At 41.3% G+C, this 27,252-nt stretch overlaps 1 protein-coding gene across 3 annotated transcripts in view; it reads right to left on the bottom strand.

The window, feature by feature from the left end:
- Nucleotides 1–4,532: 4,532 nt before the first annotated feature.
- SUMF1 (sulfatase modifying factor 1) overlaps nt 4,533–27,252 on the bottom strand; it is a 114,074-nt gene continuing 91,354 nt past the window's right edge. For all 3 annotated transcript variants that reach the window (XM_072598620.1, XM_072598622.1, XM_072598621.1), the window contains 2 exons: nt 25,728–25,787; nt 4,533–5,495 (listed from right to left, as the gene is read on the bottom strand). In XM_072598620.1, the coding sequence (XP_072454721.1) occupies nt 5,388–5,495; nt 25,728–25,787 (168 nt within the window). In that variant the 3' untranslated portion in view covers nt 4,533–5,387. The remainder of the gene's footprint in view (nt 5,496–25,727; nt 25,788–27,252) is intronic.

Here is a 27,252-nt window from a genome sequence, read left to right as displayed (position 1 = left end):
GGGATAGTGCTGGGTTAAGAGTCAGGGAAACCTGAGTTCAAATACAGCCTCAGATACTTACTAGCTGTGTGGCTCTGGGTAAATCATCCAGTGGCCGTCTGCACCAGTTTCCTCAACTGGGGAAACAGAACAATCATTAATTAAATGTGCCAAGCTCTGTGCGGAGTACTTTACAAATATCTCGTTTGTTGTAGATCTGTTATTATCCCCAAAACAACTCTCTCAAGAGGCCATTTAAGGGTTTTTTATCCCCATTTTTATAGGTGAGGAAATGAATGCTCTACAAGATTCGATGGCTTGCCCAAGGCCATAAGGCTACTACATTCGAGGACAAGGTATGCCACAATGACTCCAGGTCAAAAGATTGTTCTCTATCAGAGGACATAGTTCATGCAATTCCTCTTCTCTGCCTTCAGAGAGAATGGCAGGTCATCGTCTTCCCCTCCTAGAACTTCCCTTGCTCCTGGATAAAAAGCACTAAGCCTCTCACGGAGTTTATTTACTAAGCCATTAAAAACTTTCTCACCTGGACACCATCCAGATTTTTTGCCTCTCAAATTATGAAGTCCCAAACAGGATACTGCCTAAAATAATAAACTAATAATTCTTCAAGTGATTTAACTAGAAGGTTTTAAAGGAACACCACAAAATATTCCGTTAAAGAATTAACCCCTAACCCAGGCAAGCAGAGAGGGTAACAGAAAGCTAGATGGGCTGGCACGTACTTTGTGGGCATCTAGGCAGCAGCAAAGTGGTCCTGGGGGTTCACTTTGTTTGTAAGGAACCTTCAGGGGGGCAGTCTCTTCCCCTGAGTATCAGGGCCTCCTGAATTTCCTCAGATGAGCAACATTCAAAAGGGAAGCTGCCAGCCACATCTTACTCAACGTTCCTCCTTAATGAACAGTTTCAGGACAATGCAGTGGAGGAGTTTATGAAACACATCCTTGGCCATGAATGATAATCATTCTAGCTGTAGCTTTGCATGGTCGAGATGGGCCACAAGATTCACACTGACTTTTCAAACACAGCCTGTTCCCTTCTGGCAGGACCCCTTCCCACCAGTGTTTTCTGTCCTTGGACGGTCCAGGAGTCTGAAATCCAGAGCAGGCATGCCACAGAAGCAGTCTGTGCTCCTCTCCTTGTGAGGCTGCTCTTTGGAGGACTCCCATCATATTCTCGCCTTTCAAATTTTTTGAAAGAATTAAAAATAAGACACTTTGCAATTTTTTTCAAGAGTGAAAATTCTAGACTTTCAGAATGCTGCATTAGAGGGGGTTGTAAAATTGAATCTCTTTAAAAAAAACAAACTAATTTCCTCTATCAGCACCAAATGAAAGAATGTGGGTGAATCTCTTATTGGTGCCACCTGACAACACACGGCATCTTTCCCTCTTGATTTTCCGTTAGTTCATCTCACTTTCCCTGATGTTTTGCTTCATAGCACTGAGCACTATTACCCTACTTGGGTAGAAGCCTGAGAGGCCAAAAGGGGAAGTTGTTCCTTCCACCTTCACTCACAAGCCCACTAGATCTACAAAATCTAGAGTCCAAACCTTTCATTTTACAGATGAGTAAACTAAGGCCCACATTTGCTCAAGGTCAGAGTTTATAAGTGGCAAGGTTAGGATCTGAACCCATATTCTCTGACTCCAATTCTAGGGTTCAAACACTCTAGGTCTCCATTTCCCTATCTGTAAAATGGAAATAATAAATCCTGCCCTGATTACCTCACTGGCTTGTTGTAAGATTCAAATGAGACAAAGCACAAAAACAAGGGCTTTGTAAAAATGTTAAGTAGTAGAACTACGACAAACTAATGAAACACAGAGCCCACACCTGAATTCCTCAGGAGAGTCATCCCGCCTGCAATATTCCTGAAGGGACTCAATTCTATCCCTTGTAGGGCTACTTCACAAAGGCCCCTGACCAGCTTTCATATAGTAATTACTTTGGGTCCTTACCATTTTGGAACAGATTAAAACTCATGACTAACCTCAAGCAAGAAAATAACTCCTTCCTAGTTCCCATCAACTTTCCTATCCCAACAGGGTATGCCTTTGAAATGAATACATCTAACTTCTCAACCTACCTGAAAATAGTTTGCAATGACCTCCTATTTTTAACTAAGAAATTAATCAAAGCCTTTCTCACTCACAAGTACAAGGCCAAGAGCCCACGATTCTTCAGGCCTGTTGTCAGCTCTTCATCTGAGGCTCTTTGTGTCTACCACTTCCAAGGAGTTTTAAGCATGTAAGAAAATAGCAACAGTTATTCTCAGCAATACGATGATCCAAGAAAACTCTGAAGAACTTAGGATGAAAATTGCTATCCATCCCCAGAAAAAGAACTGATGATATCTGAATACAGATCAAAACATTTTTATTTTTAAAAAAACTTTTAATTGTAATTTAATTGTAATTGGGGGAAAATGAAATATTATTAAAATTAAAGTATTATGGAAAATTTTTAAAAGAAAAGGAAAAATAGTGAACAGGAATTTCTATTCATCACAAACAAGTTTGGACAGGTCCATTCTTTGGCAACTTTTATTTTTAAATAAAAAACATCACACAAAGATAAACACATGGGTAGAAAGAAAAAAGTTTTACTCTGGGAGTTTTTGACCAGAAAGCACAAGACGTCATTATTTCCCCACTTCTTTCCAACACCACTTACCTTCAGACCAAGAGTAGGACCTTCCAATTGGCAAACATCTATTAAAAGCCCACATGTGCTGGGCACTGTACTAAGTCTGACTGTTCCTGCCCTCAAGAATCTCACAGTCTAATCTTAAGCCGTAAGAAATAAAATGGGATACAGAATAAGCATAAAATTAAACTCCAAAGAATAAAGTGTTGATTAGTTTAATAGCCATCTGAGCCTCACCCATATTAACCTGCTCTTCTGCCAAGGTAGTGCCTCTTTCCCCCAAGTACTATACAATTCCAATGAACGTTGTTGATGATCTGCTGGCGAATGGGGTGGACAGATTCTTCACAGATTCCGATTGATTTGGCTTATCTTGCCTTCATCTTTAGGGACTTGGGAACTTGCACAAGGTCAGTCATAATAAGTACGGGGCTTGACCTAGAAATCAGAATGCTAACTTTCTGTCCTGTGCTCCATCTATTAGAAGCATTTTTCTTTTTCCTTCCAAAGATCTATAAAAGGAAGGACACAAGAGCAGTGTTTCTAACATGGAAATCCTAATCATGGAGCACAAGGCTTGTAAGGCCTCAAACAAAACAAAATCAAAGTAGTTATGTGAGTTTTGTTGGGATCTGTGATTTTATTGGTGGAGGGAGCCCCCAGGGAAGAAATTCTGTCTAGCCATACAGACTGGCAGATGTTTTCAATCTGGAGTCTTGGACAGTCACCCGCTGCAGTAAGAGGTTAAGTGACTTGCCCACGGTCACACAGTCAGCATGTGTCAAAGGCAGGCCTTGAACTCTGACCCCTTTGCCATTCTACCCTCCTGCTTCTCAACACTATCACTGACCCCTCCTTGGTCATGTGTCACAAGGCCAGCTGTAAATGTGGGAGCACCTGGGTCATTTCAGTTTCACACAGGTTACTCTCCCAGACTCATGGTCTCCAGTCTAAATTGCAGAATAATTTTCTTCTAAAGGTCAAAAACTTGCCAAAGTTTATGGCAAAAAAAACCCAAAACAACTATGTATTTGGTCCCCAGAACCTATCAAAGGCTGGCACCATGCTTCTAGAAGGAAAGGAACACCCCAGTGATGCTGGGGCTTCATGCAAAGGTTGGGGCCAGATGAAAAGAAGGAAGTACTTTTCTTCCCAGCAGATGTCAGGATGTCCAGGATGCCAATCACTTGCCTTTTCAGGAGGTCATCAGCTGCTGCCAGGGAGAAAAGCTAGCATCAGAGGCCTTCTGCTCAGTCATCTTCACTGGCTAAAATTACAGATATCCTATTTTGGGTCCAGGGCTACAATTTCATTGGTGTAGGAATCTCCTTCTACCAACACTAATAGGCAAATGTTCTTTAACTGAGAGTGGAAGAAAGTTGCCTGGGGGCTTTCAAAAGTGAAGTGACTCCTCCAGGGTTAAACAAGCAAGGATGTTTTAGAGACAGGACTTGAACTCAGGTCTTCTGACTCCAAGGACACCTTCCTATCCACTACGTGATACTGCCTCTCACTTGAGTGCATAGATCTCACTGGATCTCTCAAATGCCCAAGGGAACAACTTGCCAACCTCTGACATGTAAGCTCTGACCAAAAACAAACCAATCTCAGTGATGGTGGTCTGACACTGGACTGGCTAATGGTGAGCCCACTGTTCCATTCTCCCAGATGGGAGTCATCACAACAACATGTGGTCCTTGGATTTCCCTGAAGAAGAAAAAAGTGTGAATGAATACAAAGTGCTATGTGCCTCCTCCCTCTGAATGAAGCCTGACATAAGACAACTCTTATTTATGTGATTAATATCACGTAAGGAATCTTTCTCATCTTCAGAGGCAAACACAGTGAGACCTAGAAAAGAAACTGATCCAATTAAAGCCTCATTAGGACTACAATGATTTATTCAAAATAGTGCACAATTCAAAGTATTATTCCAAAGCCTACTAGAGATGTCCTCTTATTCTTTGATTAAGAATACTGGACCGTCTGAACTTGGTTCATTCAAGGCCATTCACCAACATTCCCATATTTAGAATGAACAAGAACTGACTACAGACCTCAAATGTCACATTCACCAAAGACTGGCAAAAGGAAAAATGGAGCTTGAGTACACAGCTACCCCTCCAAACTAAAGGCACTTAATGTTTAAAAGATACAGCACTACAGAATCACCCCTCCCCAGGCATTCCAGACACTGAGCTAAATGGGAGCCTACTGTCCCATTCTCCCAAGTGGGAGGCACATCACAATATACCCTTCTTGGATTTCCTTGAAGAAGGAAAAAGTGCTAATGAATACCAAGTACTATGTCCCGCCTCCCTCTGAATGAAGCCTGACATAAGACAACTCTGATTTACATGATTAATATCCCACAAGGCTCACGCATGTAAAAACATCTTAGCTAAAAAATAAATCTATCATAGATTCTTCTTCTGAAATCATAAGTCTTCTCTTTAAAGACTACCCCCCAAAATAACAATAAAATTGCAGGTCTCTCCAAAGACACACCACAATAATAAAACATTGGCTATTAACACTCTTGTGTCAGTGATTGGGTCTCGCAGGGAAGGGAGGGTGCTTTGGCTGGCAGCTTAGTGGGTGCAGAAACTTCCAAAAGTTGGGCAATTTCATTAGAAAAGAGATTGGTCACATCAAAGCTATCCTGGAAGTCCAGTGCAGGCTGGACATCATTCTTCTGCTGGTTGGCACACGGGGCCTCCTCCCCTCCTTGGGTTTTATCATGTATCCGGGAGACGGCTGGCGGCACAGCGGAACCCAAGGTTTGAAGCTGAGCTGTCTGGTGTGTTCTGGCTGCGGGCAGCACAGCGGTACCTGTAACAATAGGACTGAGCACAGAAAAAGAAGAAAGTTCATATTTACTCTCTTTGAAAGGCTCTAGATTGGTCAAAGCAGACTCAATAAAAAAAACAGCACAAATACTTTGTTTTTAGATTAAAAAATACTTTTAACATGAAAACTTTCTCTCTCTGATCTTCACCAAATATATAAAAATTTTTAAACTGATCATGCCCTCCATCATATGTAGGAATCACGCACTTTAGGGCCAGAAGAAGACAGTTAGCCCAGTTTTTCCTGGGATTGAAAGCCAGTGAGGTTCACAGCTTTTCCACCAGACTGGCTAAAGCTTTCTGGCTAGTATGGAGAAAAGCCAGGAAACCCAGCTCTTTCCAAATGTCAAATCAATGCCTTCTTGATAATTCAGACACATCGCACACTTTAAAGCTTAGAGTTTTCTTCATCACAGCCCTCTGGGGACATGTAAGAGTTTCTTCCCTGCCAATTAATAGACCTCAGGTGGAGCCCATTAAGGGAAAGCTTGATTAGGGGAGGCTTGTTTTATAGGAAGGTCCACACCTTTTGTAATTTCTAATGAGGCACTGGGTCATGAGGGTTGTGATGGCCTCTGAATCTGAAAAATGTATATATACTCCAAGGTGAGGTTTTGCTTTGGGGGCTTACTCTTTGAAAGAAGTTTCAGTGCCACAGAGCCCTCCCTCACTCAAAACAAAGTCAAATAAAAGTCATGTCATTATTTCTCTGATGGCATGGTCTTCTTTAGCAACAAAGGACAAACACACATGTGCCACATGAGACTTTGGGTAGTCGAAATAGCACCCCCACCCCCTTTGAAAACGCTGATGTTGGGGCTTCTCTCCCTGGCAACTACGTATGTATGTAATGGTCACACAGTTGGATCTGTCTGTCGACCTGTGATGTATGTATTGCTGATGGTCAGACAGTTAGAAGCCTTGTCTGTTGGTCTTTATTTCTCTGCTTGTATTTTCTCTGTTGGTATATGTGACTAAAGACGATTGATGACCCCTCAAAAGCTGCTTTCCTTTTAGAAAAGCAGATCTAAGGACCTGTGATAACAGGCCATCCTGGATGTGTCAGGGTGCTTGCTGTTACACGATGGTAATATATTATTATCACCATTTGACAAAGAAGGGGAAACTAGGCCTGAAAGCATGGTGACATGCCCAGGGTCACCATGCTAATGTGATAAAGCTGGTGGCATCTTCCCTGGAGAGGGGAAAGAAAAAAAAACACCGTTTAACAGAGGCCCCAGTAGCAGGCATCCAGGAGAGAGGTTCGTCTTCCATCAGGGACACGGGGGTCCACGTCCCGCCTCTGACACAGAGGTAGCTATGTGAACATAGGCAAAGTCTCAGTATCCCAGGTAACTCTTTAAAACTTATAGACAAGGTAGCTACTTGTATCAGCGGAGTGAGTTTCTACACCAGAAGTTCTCCATAAGAATGAAATCATAGGTCCAAACCAATAATTTTTTAAAAACTATTTGACACTAAAAACCAAAACATTTACTAAATGCAGGTAAGGCAATATTATATGTCTATTTCTTCCCTTCACTCTGAATTCATGACATCTCCACCAACTTCCTACCCCTCTGACTCTTTTTTCTGGTCAACACCCAAAATAACCCTCCCTTTATGTAACCAATACATTTGTTTTTTTCAACTACAAAATTGGGAGTGACTGGTGACCTCTTGACGTATACACATTTTGGGCTTCTGAGTAGATTTAAAGTTCCTTCCTGTGCTAAAAATGTTCCAGTTGGGGATGCCAAGAACACCACCCTTCCACCACATGCTGAGAAGTTAAGTACAGGATTCAGATCCTGTGTCTCGATGCTCTTTATAGGTCAAGCTTCTAATTTCATTTTGCCTGTTGTCCCAAAGTAGAAAGCTCCTAAAAATTTGCATCAGGAGAGCAAAACACACGGATGCAAATATAATCTTGAGATTCTGTCCTGCAGACTCTTCCCCTGTCGTCCATCCTATCATCACCCCCTTACTTGTATATATTCTGCATTTGCTTATCTGTGCACAGGCTGTATCCATCCCAGTAGAATATAATCTCTTTGAGGACAGGAAGTAGATAACGTTTGCTTTTGTATCCTCAAAGTTTAGTACAGTGGCATGCACAGAGCAAATGTCTGATGAATTGAACTGGAGCTTTAAGGCACAGAGCAGGCCAGTAGCTAGCATTTACATGGCACTTCACAAACATTTGCCTGTATCCTCACAACCACGGTAAGGGTGGGTGGTGGTAGCGGTGTCTCATTGTAAAGATGAGGAAAGTGAGGCAGACAGAGGTTAGAATGGCTTGCCCATAGACAGACACAGACACAGACACAGAGACACAGAGACACGCACACATACACTGCCCCGCCCCAGGTTTTCCTAGTTCTGTATTTACTGAGCCACCTCAGGACAGAGGCCATGAGGCCTCACCAAATGGAATGTGCCAGAACTTATACAGTAATGAGAAGAGATGTTCCCATAGAGGTAAAGAGAGCAAAATGGACACTGTCCTAGCTATTAAAGTCACAGCTAGCATTCAGATGAGGTCAAGAGAAAAAACATTGAGATCTCTGAAAATAACATGGCTACAAAGGGTAATCACTCAATGTATCAAAAGGAAAAGCTATGTGGTAGCCAAGAACTGGAAATCGAGAGGATGTCCATCAATTGGGGAACGGCTGAACAAGTTGTTGGTACTACTGTGCTCTAAGAAATGACAGAGAGACTTCAGAAAAACCTGGAAAGACTTAGTGAACTGATGCTGAGTGAAAGGAGCAGAACCAGGCAAACACCATATACAGTAACAGCCAGTGTTTGAGGACTGTTTCTGATAGACTGAGTCCTTCACATCAATGCAAGGACCTAAAACACTTCCAAAGGACTCTTGATGCAAAATGCCATCCTCATCCAGAGAAAGAACTATAGAATCGGAATACAGAATGAAGCAGATTGTTTTCTCTTGTGTTCTGTTCTGTTCTGGTTTTTCTCATGGTTTATCCCATTTGTTTTAATTCTCCTATGTAACGTGACTAATGTGAAAACACGTTTAATGTGTAGAAACCATATAAGACTGCATACCATCTTGGGGAGGAAGCAGGAAGGGAGGGGGAGAAAATTTAAAACATATGGAAATGATTGTTGAAAACCAAAAATAAATAAATTAATTTACAAAAAAAAGGAAAAGCTACAATTGCTCTCCCTCCTGGCTTTGACCCTCTTTACCATCCGTCAGGCATTTTCTGGAACTGGCAATAGCCCAAAGAAAAGCAGCAGGCCTCAAAGAAAGTCACCTCCACCCTACCCCCACCACCCACTTCCTGTCCATGCTGGCCAGGCCACCCCTATGGCAGTTTAGCATTTGAGAGCTAGGAATCTAGTGCAGGTAACACAGGGAGAGCCTGGTGACAAGAAGGGCTGCCCAAGGAGGCAGCCAGCTGGGGCCTGGTGAGGAACCTACTACAAGGGAAGAAGGCAACAACACCAGACACCAAGGGTACAACAGAGTCAGAACTTGAGTTTAAAACCTGATTGTCACAGGTTGATGATTGAATCTGAGGTAAATCGTGTCTTTGTGCCCCTCAGTTTTCTCATCTGAGAAATATTCCCACTATTTCACAAGGCTGTTTAGAGGTATAAAGATCACACGTGTAAAGTTTTTGTAATCCCCAAAGGATATTTATTTTTTTCTCTTCACGATCTTTAGCAGTTTTGAGTAATAATTCAAAGCACAAATAGAAGGCAGGGCACCGTTCAGAGGTGTGCCAAAGAACAGGAGAGGGAACAGAAAATGCCAGGATGACAGGTCCCAATCTCAACCTTCCACCCATGGCTGTCACAGTGATCAGAGAGGCACTGTTACCCCAGGAGAAAACAAACACAACTTGGAATCTGATGACCAGTGTTTAAGTCATGACTTTTCTACTCTGGGACAGCAGACAACTCCTACAGGCCCCCTCTGATCCTCCATTTCCCCATCTGTGAAATGGTAATAATAAAACATCTCACCTACCTTGCACATAGTTGGCAAGATCACATGAGAAAATGGATAAAGGGGTTTTGTTGCTGTTTTTAAGAAAGAGGAATTAAGCATATGGTGGTGTTTATTAAGAGAAACCTAGAATTCTATTAAAAAAAAATAGGGATAACCCTCCTCTAGATATGTTGTTGTGGTTGTCCTTTGTTCTCAAAGAGGACCATGGCATCAGGAAGGTAAGCCCATGACTTGCAAGTCAATTGGATTTAAGTGAGGAAGGACTGTGTCACAAATTAACAGAGGCACTTAAAATCCATAGCAGCCAGTTACTACTGTTTCAAGTTAATAGCTCCTTAACAAAACTATAAGGCTGCCTGGAGGCAGGGATCACATCTCAGGCCTCTTCTTTATCACCTACCACTGTGCTGAGCACATAGTAAATTCTTTGCAAACAGAACATTTCAAAAGCTTCCAGATACCTCATACTTTCATGAACTCCATCTCCCAAGCCTCCCACAACCTAAATAATAATAACTGACATTTGTACAGCCCTTGAAGGTTTGCAAAGCACTTTACATATATTATCTCATCTGATATTTATTGCCTTTTCAGCTAAAATCCCTGAGTTTGGTAATAAATCATTTTTCTCGTGCACCAAAAATATCTTAACGATGAACTTGGCTCTCTCTTAAACAAGAGGTTACGAACACCATATGATACTGCACAGAGGAGCTATAAGGACATTAACCTTGGAACTGGAAAAAGATAATTTGTGATTTGTGGAAAATAGGCCAAGTGTACAAGTTTAACAACTTCTCTCACAAAAGTAGCACATTCCTACTATTCAGAGAAATTAGCGCGGAGGTTGACACAGAAATTCTCTAGGGTAGGTACATTTCCCCCACCCATACACACACCCCCACACACCCCCACACCCACACACAATGGGTTACTGGAACCACACAATCCAAATTTGTTTTTACATCTGTCCTGTGGATGAGGAGTGCAATGCTAGTAATACTCTAGCTAGCACAAGGAGAATGAAGAGAAAACATGTCTGAAACAATCAGACCTAGAGGATATATTTCAAGGAAAATACGGGTCCTAATGAGCCAGGAGTCCGCTCCTGATAATAAAGGGTATGCATATATCTAAGTCCAATGGAAGCCTCACTGCGCTGCTCTCAGAAGGTTCTCAGGGACTTTCAGAGAGATGTGGTAGGCAGTATTACATGGCAGGAAAAGCACTAGACCTGGAGTCAAGAGAGCCCAGATTTTAAATCGTGGATCTTATACAGACTAGCTGTGTGATGCTGGACAGATCACTTGATTTCTCTTAGCCTCAGTTTCCTCATTTGCAAAACAGAAATAATAGCAGCCGTAGCCCCTATATCATGGAGTTGTTACAAAAAAAGGAAACAAAAAACTCTGTGAATCTTAAAGCTCTACAGGAATGTGGGGAGTTATTCTGTTCCTTCTGTGAAAAGCAGGGCAGGCTATGAAAGCCGTGAAAACCAAGAGGGACATATGGACTCATTACAGTAACGAGCAGGGAACATTAAAAGAATATGGCACGGAGGGAAAAGAGTCTTAGATTTGGAGTCAGAAGACCTAAGTTCAAATTCTGGCTCTGTCATTTATGAGTGGAATAGATTCAGTGAAGACTTCTCAGATTGTAATTCTTCTCCCAGAGGTAAAGGAGACGGAGAGGCTCAGGTTACAATGCCTTCAGAGTAGAATAATTCCCATATAAGGATATAGACTATGCAGTGCATTAGGGTCTCAATGATAGGATAAAACTTACATAACTTTTCAATGCCTTCATTTCAAAGGGGATTGGCTAGATTTTGTGTCTAGAACGTAAGACCATATTTCTCAGCTAATGGCAATAATGGTCAGTGGTGGAAGGTGGGTTTTGAGTTAGGGTCTATATATATATCACTGCTTTTCCTTTGTCTTCAGCTTTCCCTGCTCCAGACCACCTGGTGGAGGGATTGCCCCGTTTCTCAAGAATCGAATAAATAAACTTTCTGTCACCTCTTTGAGAGGCCTCTGAGAAGTTAATTTAAGTAGGGGATCTTGCCATCCCATACATTTACCATCTGTTTGACTTTAGGCAAAACATTTATCCTCCACGAGTCTAAGTTTCCTTATCTGTAAAATTGGGGATGGTCAATATCAGGGTTTCTTAAACTTGTTCCCCTCAGGACTCCTTCAGCATGTCTCAAACTGTGGGTCGAGACTCCTATGAAGTGCTGGTCTAGATGACTTCTAAGGTCTCTTTCACTCTAAATCTATTATCCTATAAAATGAAGAAATATTTAGTGATACAACAATTTATTAGGCAGGAAAGTTAACGTACTATTTTATTACAATGTTCCTGTAAAATTATGTATATGGAGATATCCTACCTCACGTGACCCACTTCCCAAGATGAACAGTTAATTTTCCCAATTCAAACTGCTTCTCCCCATCTTTGCTATAATTATACATTCATGAAAACCCAGAAGACTTGTGAGGCAATGCTGACAAGATGGAACACATCCAGATGAAAGTGACCTGGCTGGTGAGAGGACATTGAATACAATGATCAGTGGAAGGAATGGGTCATGTTTAACCTGCAAGACAGAACACTCAACAGGGAACAGTGACAGTGGTTTCCAAGTGTGTGAAGGCCTGTCATGTGCAAGAATAATCAGATTTTTTAATGCTCAACCCAAAAGACCAGAACCTAAAGCAACAGGGAAAAGGTAAAAATGCAGAATTCAGCTTGAAGTAAGAAAACGAATATGTCCGATAGAATTCCCCTTTCTAGAAATATTCAAGTAAAACTAGAAAAGTACATCTCATAGATGGTGTAAAAAGGATTCCTATTCAGGTACAGGCAGGATTTGAAAGCCTCCTAAGCCTGTTGGCCACCTAAGCCGACATCATGGCTCCTTTCCCAGACTTCCCTTTGATTCTAATGAGTTACTTATGGTGTTTCAGGTACCTGCCTAAATGCAAAGCTCCTTTACTAAGCTGCTATTATAAAAGATGCTTAAAGCCAGGGCTGGAGAAGGCTTTTCTTGAAACTTCAGGCTAAGGAAAAGGCCATGAGATGCCACAATTTTATTATGGGCACAACCAAATCCAGAGAAGAGAGCTCTACCCTAGAAGACAAAGTCTACAGGAACCTAGAGGAGGAAGGCTTTCCATGATGAACTCGCAGCCTTCTAAATGCAAACCACTTCTCAAAATAACTTTCACAGTAAGTCAATAGTTTTTACCACCCTCAGCTTCTAGATGACTTTTTTTATTTTTCGGGTAGGCCCATCATACGGGCTTAAAACATACTTAAGACAATTTTCTTATGCCTCTCCCAGATGTCCTAATGCATACAGTTTTAGAAGTTTAAAGACTGAATAATGTAGTGAAGGTTACTGGGCTTGGAACTGAGGAGATTTGGCTTCAAATCCTGCCTCATACTCCCTTTTATGAGTCTCAAACAAGTCATTTAATAGGAAATTTACTACTACAGTTATCACCTGGCTTAACTATCAATAGTAACCGTTGCTGTTTCCCTTCCAGCCTGATATCTTTGTTTTTCTTTGCCTCATTTAAAGGGGCCATCCCCTTCTTACACAGGCCTATTCAATAAATGGGCATTACCTCACTCTAAGTGAGTACCTGAATAGACCTTGATCTAAAAGGGCCAAGGTCTCCCAGTGCATCCTGATGAATATCTGGTCACTGGATCCAGATGGCTCTGGAAGACAGAGTAAGGCTGGTGACCTGCATAGCCCTCCCTCAATCAAAACAAAGTCAAGTGCAAGTCACATCATCATTTCTCTGATGGCATGGTCGTCTTCAGTAATGAAGGATGAACACAATGACCACCACAGCTCTAGAGTCCAACCTCCTTATTTTATAGATGAGGAGATAGACTGAGGCTCAGAAAAGTTCACTGACTTGCTCAGGGAAGTATCTGAATCAGGGTCTTCTGGCCCTAGAGCTATGGCTCTTTCTACTGCTCCATGCTGCCTCTCTTCTAAATCAGCACACATTTTCCAATCCAGTTTTGCTTATTTTTCTGTCACCATTTTGAGGTCCTGTGTAACAAGGCAGAGAATGCACATTCTCTGTTTACTACACCAGTGAAATACTACCCTTCACTTACACTTACATTCAATAGCATAATATGATCTTTAAACACCCACAGAATAGCAGGATGGAAGGGATGGAAGGGTCCTTAGGAGCCATCCATTGAGTCCAATGTATACCTCCAAAAAGAATTCCACTATAATAAACCCAGCAAACAGCTATCTGGCTTCTGCTTGAAGACTTTCAAGGGCGGGAAACACACTTCTTGCTGATATGGCCCAGCCCAATTTAGGAATATTATTGATGTCAGGACTCAATTTGGCTTTTTTGCAATTTCTATGCATTATTTCGAATTCTGCCCTTTGAGGTCAAACAGGGTAAGCCTACTCCCTCTTCCATGTGACAGTCTTCAAATACAGTACTTGAATACAGCCATCCCTACCCCCCACACACACACCCTACCCCCCACCATGGCCCCACCCCAGTCTTCATTTCACCAATCTAAACTTCTCTAGCTCCTTCAAGTGATTCTCATACCATACAGAGTCAAGATCCCTAACATCCTGACTGCTCTCCTCTGGCCATGCTCCATTATCAACGTCCTTTAAGAAATGCAGCTGCTGGGGCTAACATGAGGCTCTAGATGTGATGTGACCAGGGTGGGAAGAACCAATCCATGGCTACAGAAAGCATTTCAATGACTGATCCTACATGGGATCAGATCAGTCGCTAAGACCCCTCCCTTCCCCTCTCTTCAGTTTTTGCTTTACCCTAAAAGATCATGAACTCAAATTATAAATGAGGGAAGAAAATCTTGCCACTAATTCCTGTCAGTCATCACAAGAGTATTAGTATCCTCCCCTTCTCCCTGTCATCCTAACTGGCAAGTGACACCATAAATCCATTTTCTAGAGATCAGTGGTTCACTTGAAATTCTAATCTTTGATAACTAATGGAACAAGTAATTAAACAGTTACATGGCCTAATTCTGAATGTTCCCATTGTAAGTTTATGAGTGTATATGGGTTTGTTTTTTTTTTAATATCCACTTTTAGCACAAGAAATGATTCTTTAGGACGAAAGGTCTTTGGGTACACCTTAAAATTGGGTCATTTTATTAATCATGAAAAAGGAGAGAAATTCATTCCAGCATAAATTTAATCAAAATAGTTAATTAATGTGTGACATTGATTTCACCTGAGCCAGATACTGGGCTGAAAACGTGATCTCAGATGGAAGCAATCTAACGATGAGAAGCTCTACCAACAGCAGGGCTCAGAAGTGAGGGAGAACAACACACACTCAGCCTCATTTTTATGAAAAAGGCTTCCACGATGGAGGAATTATCAGGACAACAAGAACGGAACACGACACACACTGCTGACTCCTTACACAAAATCTGTATCCTTTGACCAGACAACGTGGTATAGAAATATTGGTCAGAAAGTAGCATGAGATACAAAAGAGTTTACACTGACTGACGTTAGAGTTAAACATCATCACAGGGATTTACTCAGTTCAATTCTACAACATTAAGTGCTTTCCATGTGCCAGGTACTGTCCTATATGCTGTTGATACAAAGATCAAAAATAAATTCCTGACCTAAAGGAGTTTTTATTCTCTTGGGTGATATAATATGTAAGCAAAGAAGTAAATTTAAAATATTTTAAGGAAACAAAGAACATTAACAGTTGGAGGGCTCAGAGAAGACAACAAGCTTATTCTCCCATCTCTTCATCAATGATTACTCATCGGGATGGGTTATTTACAAAGATGAATAATCTTTAGTTTACAAAGCCAAATGGAAGGGGCAGAGACAGTCCCTAAGGATGGTAAGGTCTCCCAGATACGCCTGTTAATGGATGACATTACACTGACTGATCATGCCCCAGAACATTAAAAAACCTGCTAAATAATAATCACTCAGATCAATAATCAATAAAATCAATAATCACTCAGAAGAATTTGGTTTGTTGACTATGGAACACCCAAGTCAAAGAAGGATGGCAATGTAGCTAGACAGCGAAACTTGACAATTCTACCATTAGCATGTGTGGCTTGTCCAGACACGAGGCAGTGCCAATGAATGAGGCAGTGAACTCAACTGGGAGGGGAGAACTGACTGAATTGCTTTTAGAAACTTACCAGTACTTTCAAAGACACTAAGCTTCTATGCAAAGCAAAGGTCCACCTTTTTAGTATAATAAGATGACAATAGTCTTCCCCTGATGCTGTAAGTGGTATTATTCATGGAATATCAGTCTTTAAAGAATCAGTTAATGGGGGGGGGGGGGCGGCGGAGTCAAGAGGGAGGAGTAGAAAGACAAATATACACTAGCTCCTCAGCCACAGCCCATAAAATATGTGTCAAGAAAAACTCTCAACAAATTCTAGAGCAGCAGAAGCCACAGAACAACATAGTGGAGGAGATTTCGAGCCCAAGGTGACCTGAAAGGCCAATAGGAAAGGTCTGTCACACCGGACACCAAGTGGAGCCCAGCCCAGCCCAGCCTTGGCCGGGCAGCAGGGCACCAAGGAGGGCATGAGGAGGCCTCAGGGGTGGAATCCCCTGCTGCAGTAGCAATGGTTCCCAGATCCCTCAACCCACAGGAGCCAAAGGTCAGTGAAAGGGTTTTTTCAACTGGCCCAGAAAAGAGAAGGGCCTTCCCATAGCTCCGGCCACCACATCAGGCAGGCAGCAGCAGCTTCCACAGCAGCCAACATCCATAGTTGGATCGTAAAACCCCTGGGGACACTGAGCAGCTTATTCTTACCTCAGCCCTGTGTAGCTGCCCTGCCCTCACCTAATGCTCCTGGGGGATTTGAGCAGCTGATCTTTATCTCACCTTGAATGGTGGCCCTGCCCCCCTTCAGCTTATCTGAATCTCAGCCTCCAGTGCTGGCTTGATGGAACTGGAGGCCAGGTGGCTGTGGAGAGGAAACTCTACTACTCAGATTCTAGGCACAAAAATTTCTGGTTGTTCCCAGACCAGTATACATGCTTGATTGGAGGAACTGAGATCTTACAGATACCCAGAGTATTCCCTACTCTTGACAAAGGACTCAAAAGTCAAGTAAGTGGTTGGGAAAATGACCAAAAAAGGGGAAAAAAAATAAGACCATAGCAGGTGACTTTCTTGGTGAACAGGTATTTTCTTCCATCCTTTCAGATGAGGAAGAACAAGGCATACCATCAGAGGAAGTCAAGGGCTTCTAAAACCTCCAAAATAAATATGCAAAGGTCTCAGGTCATTGAAGAGCTCAAAATGATTTTGAAAATCAAGTAAGAGAGGTGGAGGAAAAACTGGCAAGAGAAATGAGAGCGATGCAAGAAAATCATGAAAAGTGAGTCAACAGTTTGCTAAAGGAGATCCAAAAAAATGCTAACTCAATTGGCAAAGGAGGTCCCAAAAGCCAATGAGGAGAAGAATGCTTTAAAAAGCAGAATTAGTCAAATGGAAAAGGAGGTTCAAAAGCTCACTGAAGAAAATAGTTCTTTCAAAATTAGAATGGAGCAGATGGAAATTAATGACTTTATGAGAAACCAAGAAATTACAAAACAAAACCAAAAGAATGAAAAAACAGAAGGTAATGTGAAATATCTCACTGCAAAAACAATTGACCTGGAAAATAAATCCAGGAGAGACAATTTAAAAATTATGGGTCTACCTGAAAGCCATGGCCAAAAAATAGCCTAGATATCATCTCTCATGAAATTATCAAGGAAAACTGCCCTGATATTCTAGAACCAGGGGCCAAAATAAATACTGAAAGAATCCACTGATCCCCTCCTGAAAGAGATCCAAAATAAGCAACTCTTAGGAGCATTGTAGTCAAACTCCAGAGTTCCCAGGTCAAGGAGAAAATATTGCAAGCAGCTAGAAAGAAACAATTGGAGTATTGTGGAAATACAATCAGGATAACACAAGATCTAGCAGCTTCTACATTAAGGTATAGAAGGGCCTGGAATATGATATTCCAGAAGTCAAAGAAACTAGGACTAAAACCAAGAATCACCTACCCAGCAAAACTCAGTATAATACTTCAGGGGAAAAAATGAAATAGAGGTCAATGAATGAAATAGAGGACTTTCAAGCATTCTTGATGAAAAGATCAGAGCTGAAAAGAAAATGTGACTTTCAAACACAAGAATCAAGAGAAGCATGAAAAGGTAAATAGGAAAGAGAAATCATAAGGGACTTACTAAAGATGAACTGTTTACATTCCTACATGGAAAGACAATATTTGTAACTCTTGAAACTTTTTTCACTATCTGGGTAGTTGGTGGGATTATGCATGCATGCGCGCACACACATACATACACACACACACACATAGAGAGAGAGAGAGACAGACAGACAGACAGACAGAACGGTGAGTTGAATAGGATGGGATATATCTAAAAAAATGAAATTAAGGGGTGACAGAGGAATATTTTGGGAGGAGAAAAGGAGAAATGGAATGGGGCAAATTACCTCTCATAAAAGAAGTAAAAGACTTTACAATGGAGGGAAAAAGTGGGGAGGTGAGAGAGAAAACGTGAAGCTCACTCTCATCACATTTGACTCAAGGAAGGAATAAAATGCACACTCATTTTGGTATGAAAACCTATCTTACAATACAGGGAAGTGGGGGAGAAGGGGATAAGCAGGGTAGGGGAGATGATGGAAGGGAGGGCAATGGGAGGAGGGAGTAATTAGAAGTCAGCACTCTTGGGGAGGGACAAGGTAAAAAAAAGAGTATAGAAGTAATGGGGGGCAGGATAGGATGGAGGGAAATATAGTTAGTCTTACACAACACGACCATTATGGAAGTCATTTGCAAAATTATACATATATGGCCTGTACTGAATTGCTCACCTTCCCAATAGGGATGCCGGTGGAGAAGGAGGAAGGAAGAGAAGTTGGAACTCAAAGTTTTAGGAACAACTGTTGAGTACTGTTCTTGCATACAACTGGGAAATAAGAAATACAGATAATGGGGTATAGAAATTTATCTTGCCCTACAGGACAAAAGAGAAGATGGGGATAAGGGAAGGGAAGGATGTTAGAAGGGAGGGCAGATTGGTGATAAGGGTAATTAGAATGCTCAGAGTTTTGGGGTGGGGGAGGAGAGAGATGGGGTAAAAATTTGGAACTCAAAATTTTGTGGAAATGAATGTTGAAAACAAAACAAATAAATTAATTAAAAATAAAAAAATTTTAAAAAATTAAAAAAAAATCAGTTAATGGTCAAACAATGGGCAACAGAGATGGGAAGGCTTAACAGAGGACCTTTTATTTAACCTGACAGAAGATTCAAAGTACTCACAGCTGAGTCCATAGATAGTCAAACACAATGCTTAAATGGGTCCTACAAAGTTTACGTGACTCTCAGTACTACTGAAAGAATATAACTAAATAGCTTCTTTTTCAAGCATTGTCTCCCCTCCTACAGGGCTATGTGGATTTGTATATCTGTCTCCCAGGAATTACCACTACCACTATTACTACCACTACCACCAGCATCGCTACTGCTACTACTACAAAAGTTATGATTAGCTTCTCCTGAATGGGACAAGTAGATTGTTTTCTGTTTCCAGAGACTCCAATGAAATCTTTTGCATTAGAATAAGGATCTGTCAAATATAGTGGGTGCTCCTAGATGTTCTGACTCAGTGCCTCTGCTCTTGGTGGACTGATCTGTGTTTCTCCCCTGTAGGTGAGTGTGTTTCTGTTTCTGCAGCTCTGTCTCTCTCTTCACCCCTAAGTGGCACTCCATGGGAAGGTGTTGGCTTTTCTTCCTCTCTCTTTGGGATAAAGGGATTATTTTTTGCTCTCCTCCCCGTATTTCTTTTTCTAGTGAGAACTCCTGACCCCTTTAAAGGTTCTGCCCTAGAGCCAACTCAAATGTATGAACCTCCATATCAATATGGTGCCAACTCTTTGTTCCTCATTGTTTCCCCAATTCAATTATTTCACTATGCATTTCTTCATAAATTTCAGGAAAGAAAGTGAATTCATGCTCTTTCAAAGAGCTTACCTTGCTCAGGGAAAGGTTAAGTTCATATTTTGTTCCTCCTCTAAGGCATACCTAGGCACCCCATACTTCACAGAAACCCATCTGGATTCCCACCAAATCAGTCTAAGTACATATGTACACATAACTTCTAACTGAGGAATCCAAAAGCAGTAGAGAACTTTGCAAGTGGGGAAGAAAAGAAAGAAAATCATATGTGGGTAGAATTTGGGAAAATGGTTTTATGATTCAAAATCACAACAATGGATATTCAACATAAAGTATGTTGGCTACTGCCCCATCATACAAACAGAGAAATAACTCAATGACACACTCTATAAACTTCCACCCAAATGAGTAAATGGAGAGGGAATTACTTGTTCAACAGCCTCCAGAGTATATTTACTTTTTGGTGGGAATCTAAACCACAGCAGATGAGTATAAGTCTTGGGGAAAATATATAAGACCCTATAACAAAGAGGAGCTCAACAAAATGTCAAAGTGTTGGCCCAATGTTGACTCTAAGTTTTGTTACCCTCTGAGGGGCCTTGTGAGTTACTTGAGTACTTTCTGTATTTTCTGAACTTGTTTAATTGGCTCTTGCAAGCCCTCTCCATCTTCTGCATTTTCTGTGCAGTTTATTAATGGCTGCCCTACTTGAGATGCCTCTAGTTCTTAGAGTGCTCTTGCGGGTGCTGGTGCATCCTCTTATTCACATTTGGAAAATCTAGACAGAGCTATAACTAAAAGTTTTATTTTGGAGATATCCTTGGAATAAACTCTAGAGTGGAAGCAAAGGAAAAAGAGATCCTTTAGGGTGGGTCTGACCCTATCTGTATAAGCCCTGAGATATGAGGGATTCAGAGCCATGGGTCACCATGGTTTTATTATCAGACAGTATGGTACAGTGGAAAGAGTGTTAGACCGGGAGCCTAAAGAATGGATAGAAAGCTCAATGTGTAATAATTTTCCTATTCTGGATCTTACTTTCCTCATCTGAAAAATGAGAAATCTGGACTAAAAAACTTATAAGATCTTTTTGAGCTCTAAACCTGTGACCCAATGAACACTGCCAGAACTAGAAGATATACAGTATTCCTCCATGCATAAGCACCAAGCCTATATGTGGAAATAAAATGGAAAGAGATTTCTGTAGGCAGTTGAAGGAAATTAGGCTTATCTTCTTTTCTACTGAACTCTACAAATGTCTCTCCCTAACTAGCAAAATAATGGGGCCATTCCAGGTTTCTCATGAGCCTTGGATCATCTAAATTAAGTGAATTAATAAAAGAAGCATCTCAAAAACATCATTTGCAAAGAGTCCTGTCTTTGCATGAAGAAAAGAAGGGCCTGGGTCGTTAAAAATACACAGATTACAGGGGAAGCCCAGGAGAGACCCTGTGGTAAAATGAAAAAAGCACTGGATTGGAGTCATGGATCTGCAAAAACATAGCTCTGTGACTGTTCATGTCACTTACCTTCACTGAGTTTCACTATCCTCATCTATAATAATACTTACATTATTTACCTACAAGTGGTGCTGTGAAGACACTACTTTTGCAAACAGTGAAGTACTAAATGTGGGCTGGCATTACTTCAGGTCAAGTCATGTTCAAATTCCTTCTGCTTATGGCACATGAGCCACAAGTTATTCCTACAAAGGAGTAGCCCTGTCATTGACAAGGTTAAAAAAAAAGGAAAGCAGAAAACCAAGGTGCAAATAGAAACCTACCACAAACCACCTAGGTTTCACATGGCACATATTTTATACCTAGAATTCTTTTAAAAGTTAAGGTAATGAGGGTTTCCAAAGTCTTCTACCTATATTTTTTTGGTTAAATTTTGTCTAATCCCAAAGATTTCAGTAGAGTCACTAGAACGTAGTAAACAAATACAGTCTACTGGTCCTATTCAGGGAAACCAACCATAACTTCTATGGTGATGGTGGTAGTAATGGTAGTGGTAGTGGTGGTAATAGTAGTAGTATTAGTCATGGTGGGAGTGGTGGTGGGAGTGGTGATAGTTGTAGTAAGTAGTAGCAGTGATGATGGTGGTGGTGGTAGGGGAAGCGATAATGGTGGTAGTAGCAGGAGTATTGGTGGTGGTGGTGCTGGTGGTAGGAATAGTAGTAGGGGTAGTAGTATTGATGGTGGTAGAGGTAGTAATACTCAAGTAGTAGAAGTACCAGTAATAGCCCACATTTACAGAGTTTTAAGATTTACAAAGCACTCTTTGGCTGTTGTCCTTCATTCTCTCTTGAGAATTTGGTCCTCTTGGATCAAAAATGACATCACCATGATAAAGTGAAGTTTCGGTGTGTACAACTGTGGCTGATTAGACCAATACAAGCTCAGAATGCTCTACCACAGATTGGGCACAGATAGTCCGTGTGAACATTTGGGGTGGTTACTTCAAATGTGTGCATCCTACATTTCCTCTGTGCTCTTTCAATTCTGCTTTGCTCGTAGAGCACAGACCCTTTCTGATGTGGAACACCATGCTATGTCCTGTGCCAGCAGTGTCTCCCATGTCCCACAATAAAATCCAAAATTTTTGAGAGACCTTGAGAGTGTCCTTGTATCATTTATTTTGACTACCATGTGATCGCCTGCACCATGCGAGTTCTCCATAAAATAGTCTTTTTGGTAAGTGTACATTTTGGATTCAAACAACGTAGCCAGCCCATCAGAGTTGCACTCTCTGAAGCATAGTTTGAATGCTTGGCAGTTTAGTTTGAACAAGGACCTCAGTGTCTGCTATCTTATTCTGCCAGATGATCTTCAGAATCTTCCAAAGACAGTTCAAAAGGAAGCAATTCAGTTTCCTGGCATGGCCCTGGTATACTGTCCATGTTTCACAGACATACAACAATGAGGTAAGCACAACGGCTCTGTAGACCTTCAGTCTGGAAGTCAGTCTAATACCTCTTCTCTCCCAAACTTTTCTTCAGAGCTTCCCAAACACTGAGCTAGCTCTGGCAATGCCTGCATCAACTTCATTGTCACTGTGTATGTCCCTGAAAGGTATACTACCAAGGTAAGTGAACTTATCCACAGCATTCAAAACTTCTCCATTTGTTGTAAACGATGATTTACGGTGAGGTGGTGGCTGATGGAGCACCTGGGTTTTCTTGGTGTTGTTAGGCCAAAATTAGCACAGGCAGCAGAGAACTGATCGATCCATACTTCGTTGCATCTCAGCTTCAGAGATTGCATTTGAGTGCATAATCATCTGCAAAGAGAAAATCATATACCAACACTCCCTCCACTTTGGTCTTGGCTTGTAGCCTTTTCAAACTGAAGAACTTGCCATTAGTATAGTAGTTGACCTTGATGCCTTGCTCTTCCTCATTGAAAACATTTGACAACATGGCTGAAAACATCATGCTACAAAGCATGGGAGTAAGCACACAGCCCTGTTTCACTTCATTGGTGACTGGGAAAGCACAAGAGCATTGTCCACTATTCAGAACCAGGGCAAACATGCCATCATGAAATTGACATACAATACTGATGAACTTCACTGGGCAACCAAATTTTGACATAATTTTCCATAAGCCATCATGACTCCGACACAAATCTTCTGCATTTCCATATATTAGTAACAAAGCCCAACAGCAAGAGACAGAAAGAGAAATGCCATTTAAAGTTAGGGTAGACACTATAAAATATTTGGTAATTTACCTGCCAAAAGAAGCCCAGGGACTATACGAACACATTTACAAAACACTTCTCACACAAATAAATTCTGATCTAAGTAAGCGGAGAAACATCAGTTGCTTGTGGGTAGGCTGAGCCAAGATAAGAAAAATGACAATTCTACCTAAATTAATTTACTTATTTAGTACCATGTCAATCAAACTATCAGATAATTATTTTCCAGAGTTGTAAAAATAATATCAAAATTCATCTGTAAGAAGAAAAGGTTCAGAATATCAAAGGGACTAATGCAAAGAAATGCTAGGGAAGGTGGCCTTCTACCAGATCTCAAACTGTATTATAAAGCAGCAATTATCAAAACCACTTGGTACTGCCTAAGAAACAGAAGGGTAGACAAGTGGAATAGAGTAGGTACTCAAGACACAGAAGGCAATGAATATAACAATCTACTATCTGATAAACCCAAGGACTCAGCTTCTGGGTGCAGAACTCACTGTCTGACAAAAATTGCTGGGAAAATTGGAAAACAGTGTGGTGGAAACTAGGCATAGACCAATGCCTGACACCATACACAAGAATAAAGTCCAAATGGGTACATGATCTAGGTATAAATATTGATACTATAAACAAATCAGTGGAGCAAGAAATAGTGTATTTATCAGATTTATGGAGAAGGGAAGCATTTTTGACTAAAGAAGAGATAGAAAGCATTATGAAGTGCAAAATGGATAATTTTGATTAAATCAAACTGAAAAGTTTTTGCACAATCAAACCCAATGCAACCAAGATTCAGAGGTACGCAGAAAACTGAGAAAGAATTTTTGCAACTAGTGTCTCTGATAAAGGCCTCATTTCTAAAATATATAGAGAACTGAGTCAAATGTACAAGAATACAAGTCATTCCCCAATTGATAAATGGTCAAAGGATATAAACAGGCAGTTTTCAGAGGAAGAAATTAAAGATATCTATATTCATATGAAAAACATGCTCTAAATCACTATTGACTAGAGAGATGCAAATCAAAACAACTCTGAGACAATACATCACACCTATCAGACTAGCTAACATGACAAAACAGGAAGATGATAAATGCTGGAGAAGATGTAGGACAGCTGGAACACTAATTCATTGTTGGTAGAGCTGTGAGCTGAACCAGCCATTTTGGAGAGCAAACTGGAACTATGCCCAAAGGGCTACAAAAATGTGCATACCCTTTGACCCAGGAATACTGCTTCTAGGACTGTATCCCCAAGAGATCATAAAAATGGGAAAGGGTCCCACATGTATAAAAATATTTATAGCAGTTCTCTTTGTGGTGGCCAAAATCTGGAAATCAAGGGGATACCCATCAATTGGCGAATGGCTGAATAAATTATGGTATATGAATGTAATGGAATACTATTGCGCTATAAGAAATGATGAACAGGAAGACTTCAGAGAGGCCTGGAAAGACTTATATGATCTGATGCTGAGTGAAAGGAGCAGAACCAGGAGAACTTCGTGCATAGCAATGACCACAGTGTGTGAGACTTTTTTCTGGTAGACTTGGAACTCATTGCAGCACAAGGACTTAAAAAATTCCCAATGGTCTTTTAAGGCAAAATACCTTCCACATCCAGAGAAAGAACTATGGAATTCAGAATCATTTTCTTTTGTGTTATGTTTTGGTTTGTTATATGATTTCTCCCATTCATTTTAATTCTTATACACAACATGAGTATGGTGAAAATGTATTTAATAGGAATGTCTGTGTAGAACCTATATAAAATTGTATGCTGCCTTGGGGAGGGAGGGGGGATGTAAGGGAAAGGGAGTGGAATAAAAAATCTAAGTTATATGGTAGTGATTGTAGAACACTGAAAATAAATTTAAAAAAATAAAATGTCAAAGAAAAAATAAACAGAAAATGCTTAGCTTCCAAAAAAAACAAAAAATAAGCCCTCATGACTAACAGTGTCAAAGGCCTTGGTCAAATCTACAAGTATTGTGTACAGAACTCTGTTCTGCTCATGGCACTTCTCCTGGAGTTGTTGGGCAGCAAACACCATAGCGAGTGTTGTGTGGCCCTTTCTGAAGCCACACTGGCTCTCAGATATATGACAGAAGGGAGGCAGTCTAAGCATTGCAATTCTTTCTTTGCAGATGAAAAGGGGCTAGATGACTTTCCCAGGGTGATTCAGCTAGTTAAGCCCTGGAGTACATAAACCACTAGCATTGTCCACATTATTTATAGAGTCTCAGAAACAGAACTGTCTCCACACAAAACGAATATAAGAGAAACAGTAGCTGGCATTCATATGGGCAAGCTTCTGTACTGCTTATCTTCTCTGTTCCTCTTTATTAGGCTCTTGGGACCTCCCCTTGTGTATTGTCACATCCTCCTGGCCACAACTGAGCCAGGTCGGTGTGTGTGAGCGGTGGGAGAGCTAAGGCTGGGACATTGTTCCAATACGAGAGTCTGCCCTGGCGACTCCACAAGCCTGTCATGAAAGACGTGCATTTTCCCAAGTGACTTTTACCTTATGGCACATGTATGATCCTCCTTTCTTCACTCGGTCACTCCCCGAGGGGGGTCCTTTCTGTGGATGGAGAGAGAACAAGATATCAGGCCAGAAAACAAGACTGTCCCTCACTGAGTGAAGAGAAGCCAAGCCAGCCCAGCCTTCCCTTTCTGCTTCCCTGAAGCATATCATTCACATGGAATTTTTGCTCAGGTTATTCCTGGTCCTCCTCCTCTCTGATCTCCTCCTACACAAATCCTATCAATCTTGTAAGGCCCAACCTAGTGCCCATTTCCAAAACTTCTGGATTGCTCCAGCCTACTCTCCCTGTCTCTAAATTTCTCTGTCACTAACTGTAACACTTAATACTAGGCTGGTCATTTTATATCAATCACTAAATCAGCAAACATATATTAAGTACCTACTATATACACTAGGTAGTACCTAAGGCACTGAGGATACAAAAGCAAAAATTAAAGTCCCTCCCCTTTCCTCAACTGAGCAGAGAACATGGACATATACATGCATGCGCTCTCGCTCTCGCTCTCTCTCTCTCACACACACACACACACACACACACACACACACACACACACAGTAACTGTTGGGCAGGGGGAGGTACTAGCATCTGGGGTGGGGAGGAGAGAGGGAGGGAGAAGGGCCAGGATTCCAAGTGGTAGAAGTGAAGAGTGGGGGAACTGTGGCATGGGGGGGGCAGTCTATGCAAAGGCACAGTGAGCTCATCAGTGCCTCCAGACATTAAATATAATACAATCTTAGAAGCAGCCTGAGTATTCCAAGGATTAAGGAATAAAGGAAGTGAAAGACTCTGGGCCTTGTACTGTCATCCAGGTTGTTATTTAACACCTCATGTATGCATGTCTCATCTCCTCTTCTGTCCCAGCTGTAAGCTCTCAGAGGTCAAGGACTATTTCTCAAGCAAGGGTATGTACTCAGCATTCAGTGATATACTGCAGATAAACTGCCTGAGAAGATTTTCAGATCTCATAGTGGATACTTTGGGGTCAAACCAGCTGTCCTGCCTGCTCCTCCTAGGAACAGTGAGCAGAGGATAACTGCTTCATCACCAGGCATTGAATGTGGACATCCCAAAGGCTTAGTTGCCAACATGAGGAGCCAGTGGCAAAGGAGTGTACAGAGAAGAGATAGTTCATACAAGCTCACTACATGGGGTGAGCGGGAAGCAGGTGGAGAGTCACTGTCTAATCTTTGTCCAGAAATGACAAAAAGAATCATACAGCTGCCCACTTGTATACCAGAAGCAAGAGATGCCTGGATTCTCCTTAGGAGATGTTTCCCTCTCTTGTCCATCACATACTGTCAGGGAGTTAGAAGAGTCAAAAATGTAAGGAACCACATCTATTTTAGACACAGCTGCCACTGACTTTGAAAACTTCAATTCGGGAAAAAGGTTTAGGAAAATCTCTGCTGATCTACTTAGGTGAAGAAGTATTTCTGTCAGAAACCTTTCCAGCCCCTGGACAACTGCCCCATGCCAAGCAATAACATACACCCTGTGGCA

The sequence above is a fragment of the Notamacropus eugenii genome, chromosome 3 (genome assembly GCF_028372415.1).
Source record: "Notamacropus eugenii isolate mMacEug1 chromosome 3, mMacEug1.pri_v2, whole genome shotgun sequence".
NCBI classification, from domain to species: Eukaryota; Metazoa; Chordata; class Mammalia; order Diprotodontia; family Macropodidae; genus Notamacropus; species Notamacropus eugenii.
This window is presented reverse-complemented; position numbering and strand designations above follow the sequence as displayed.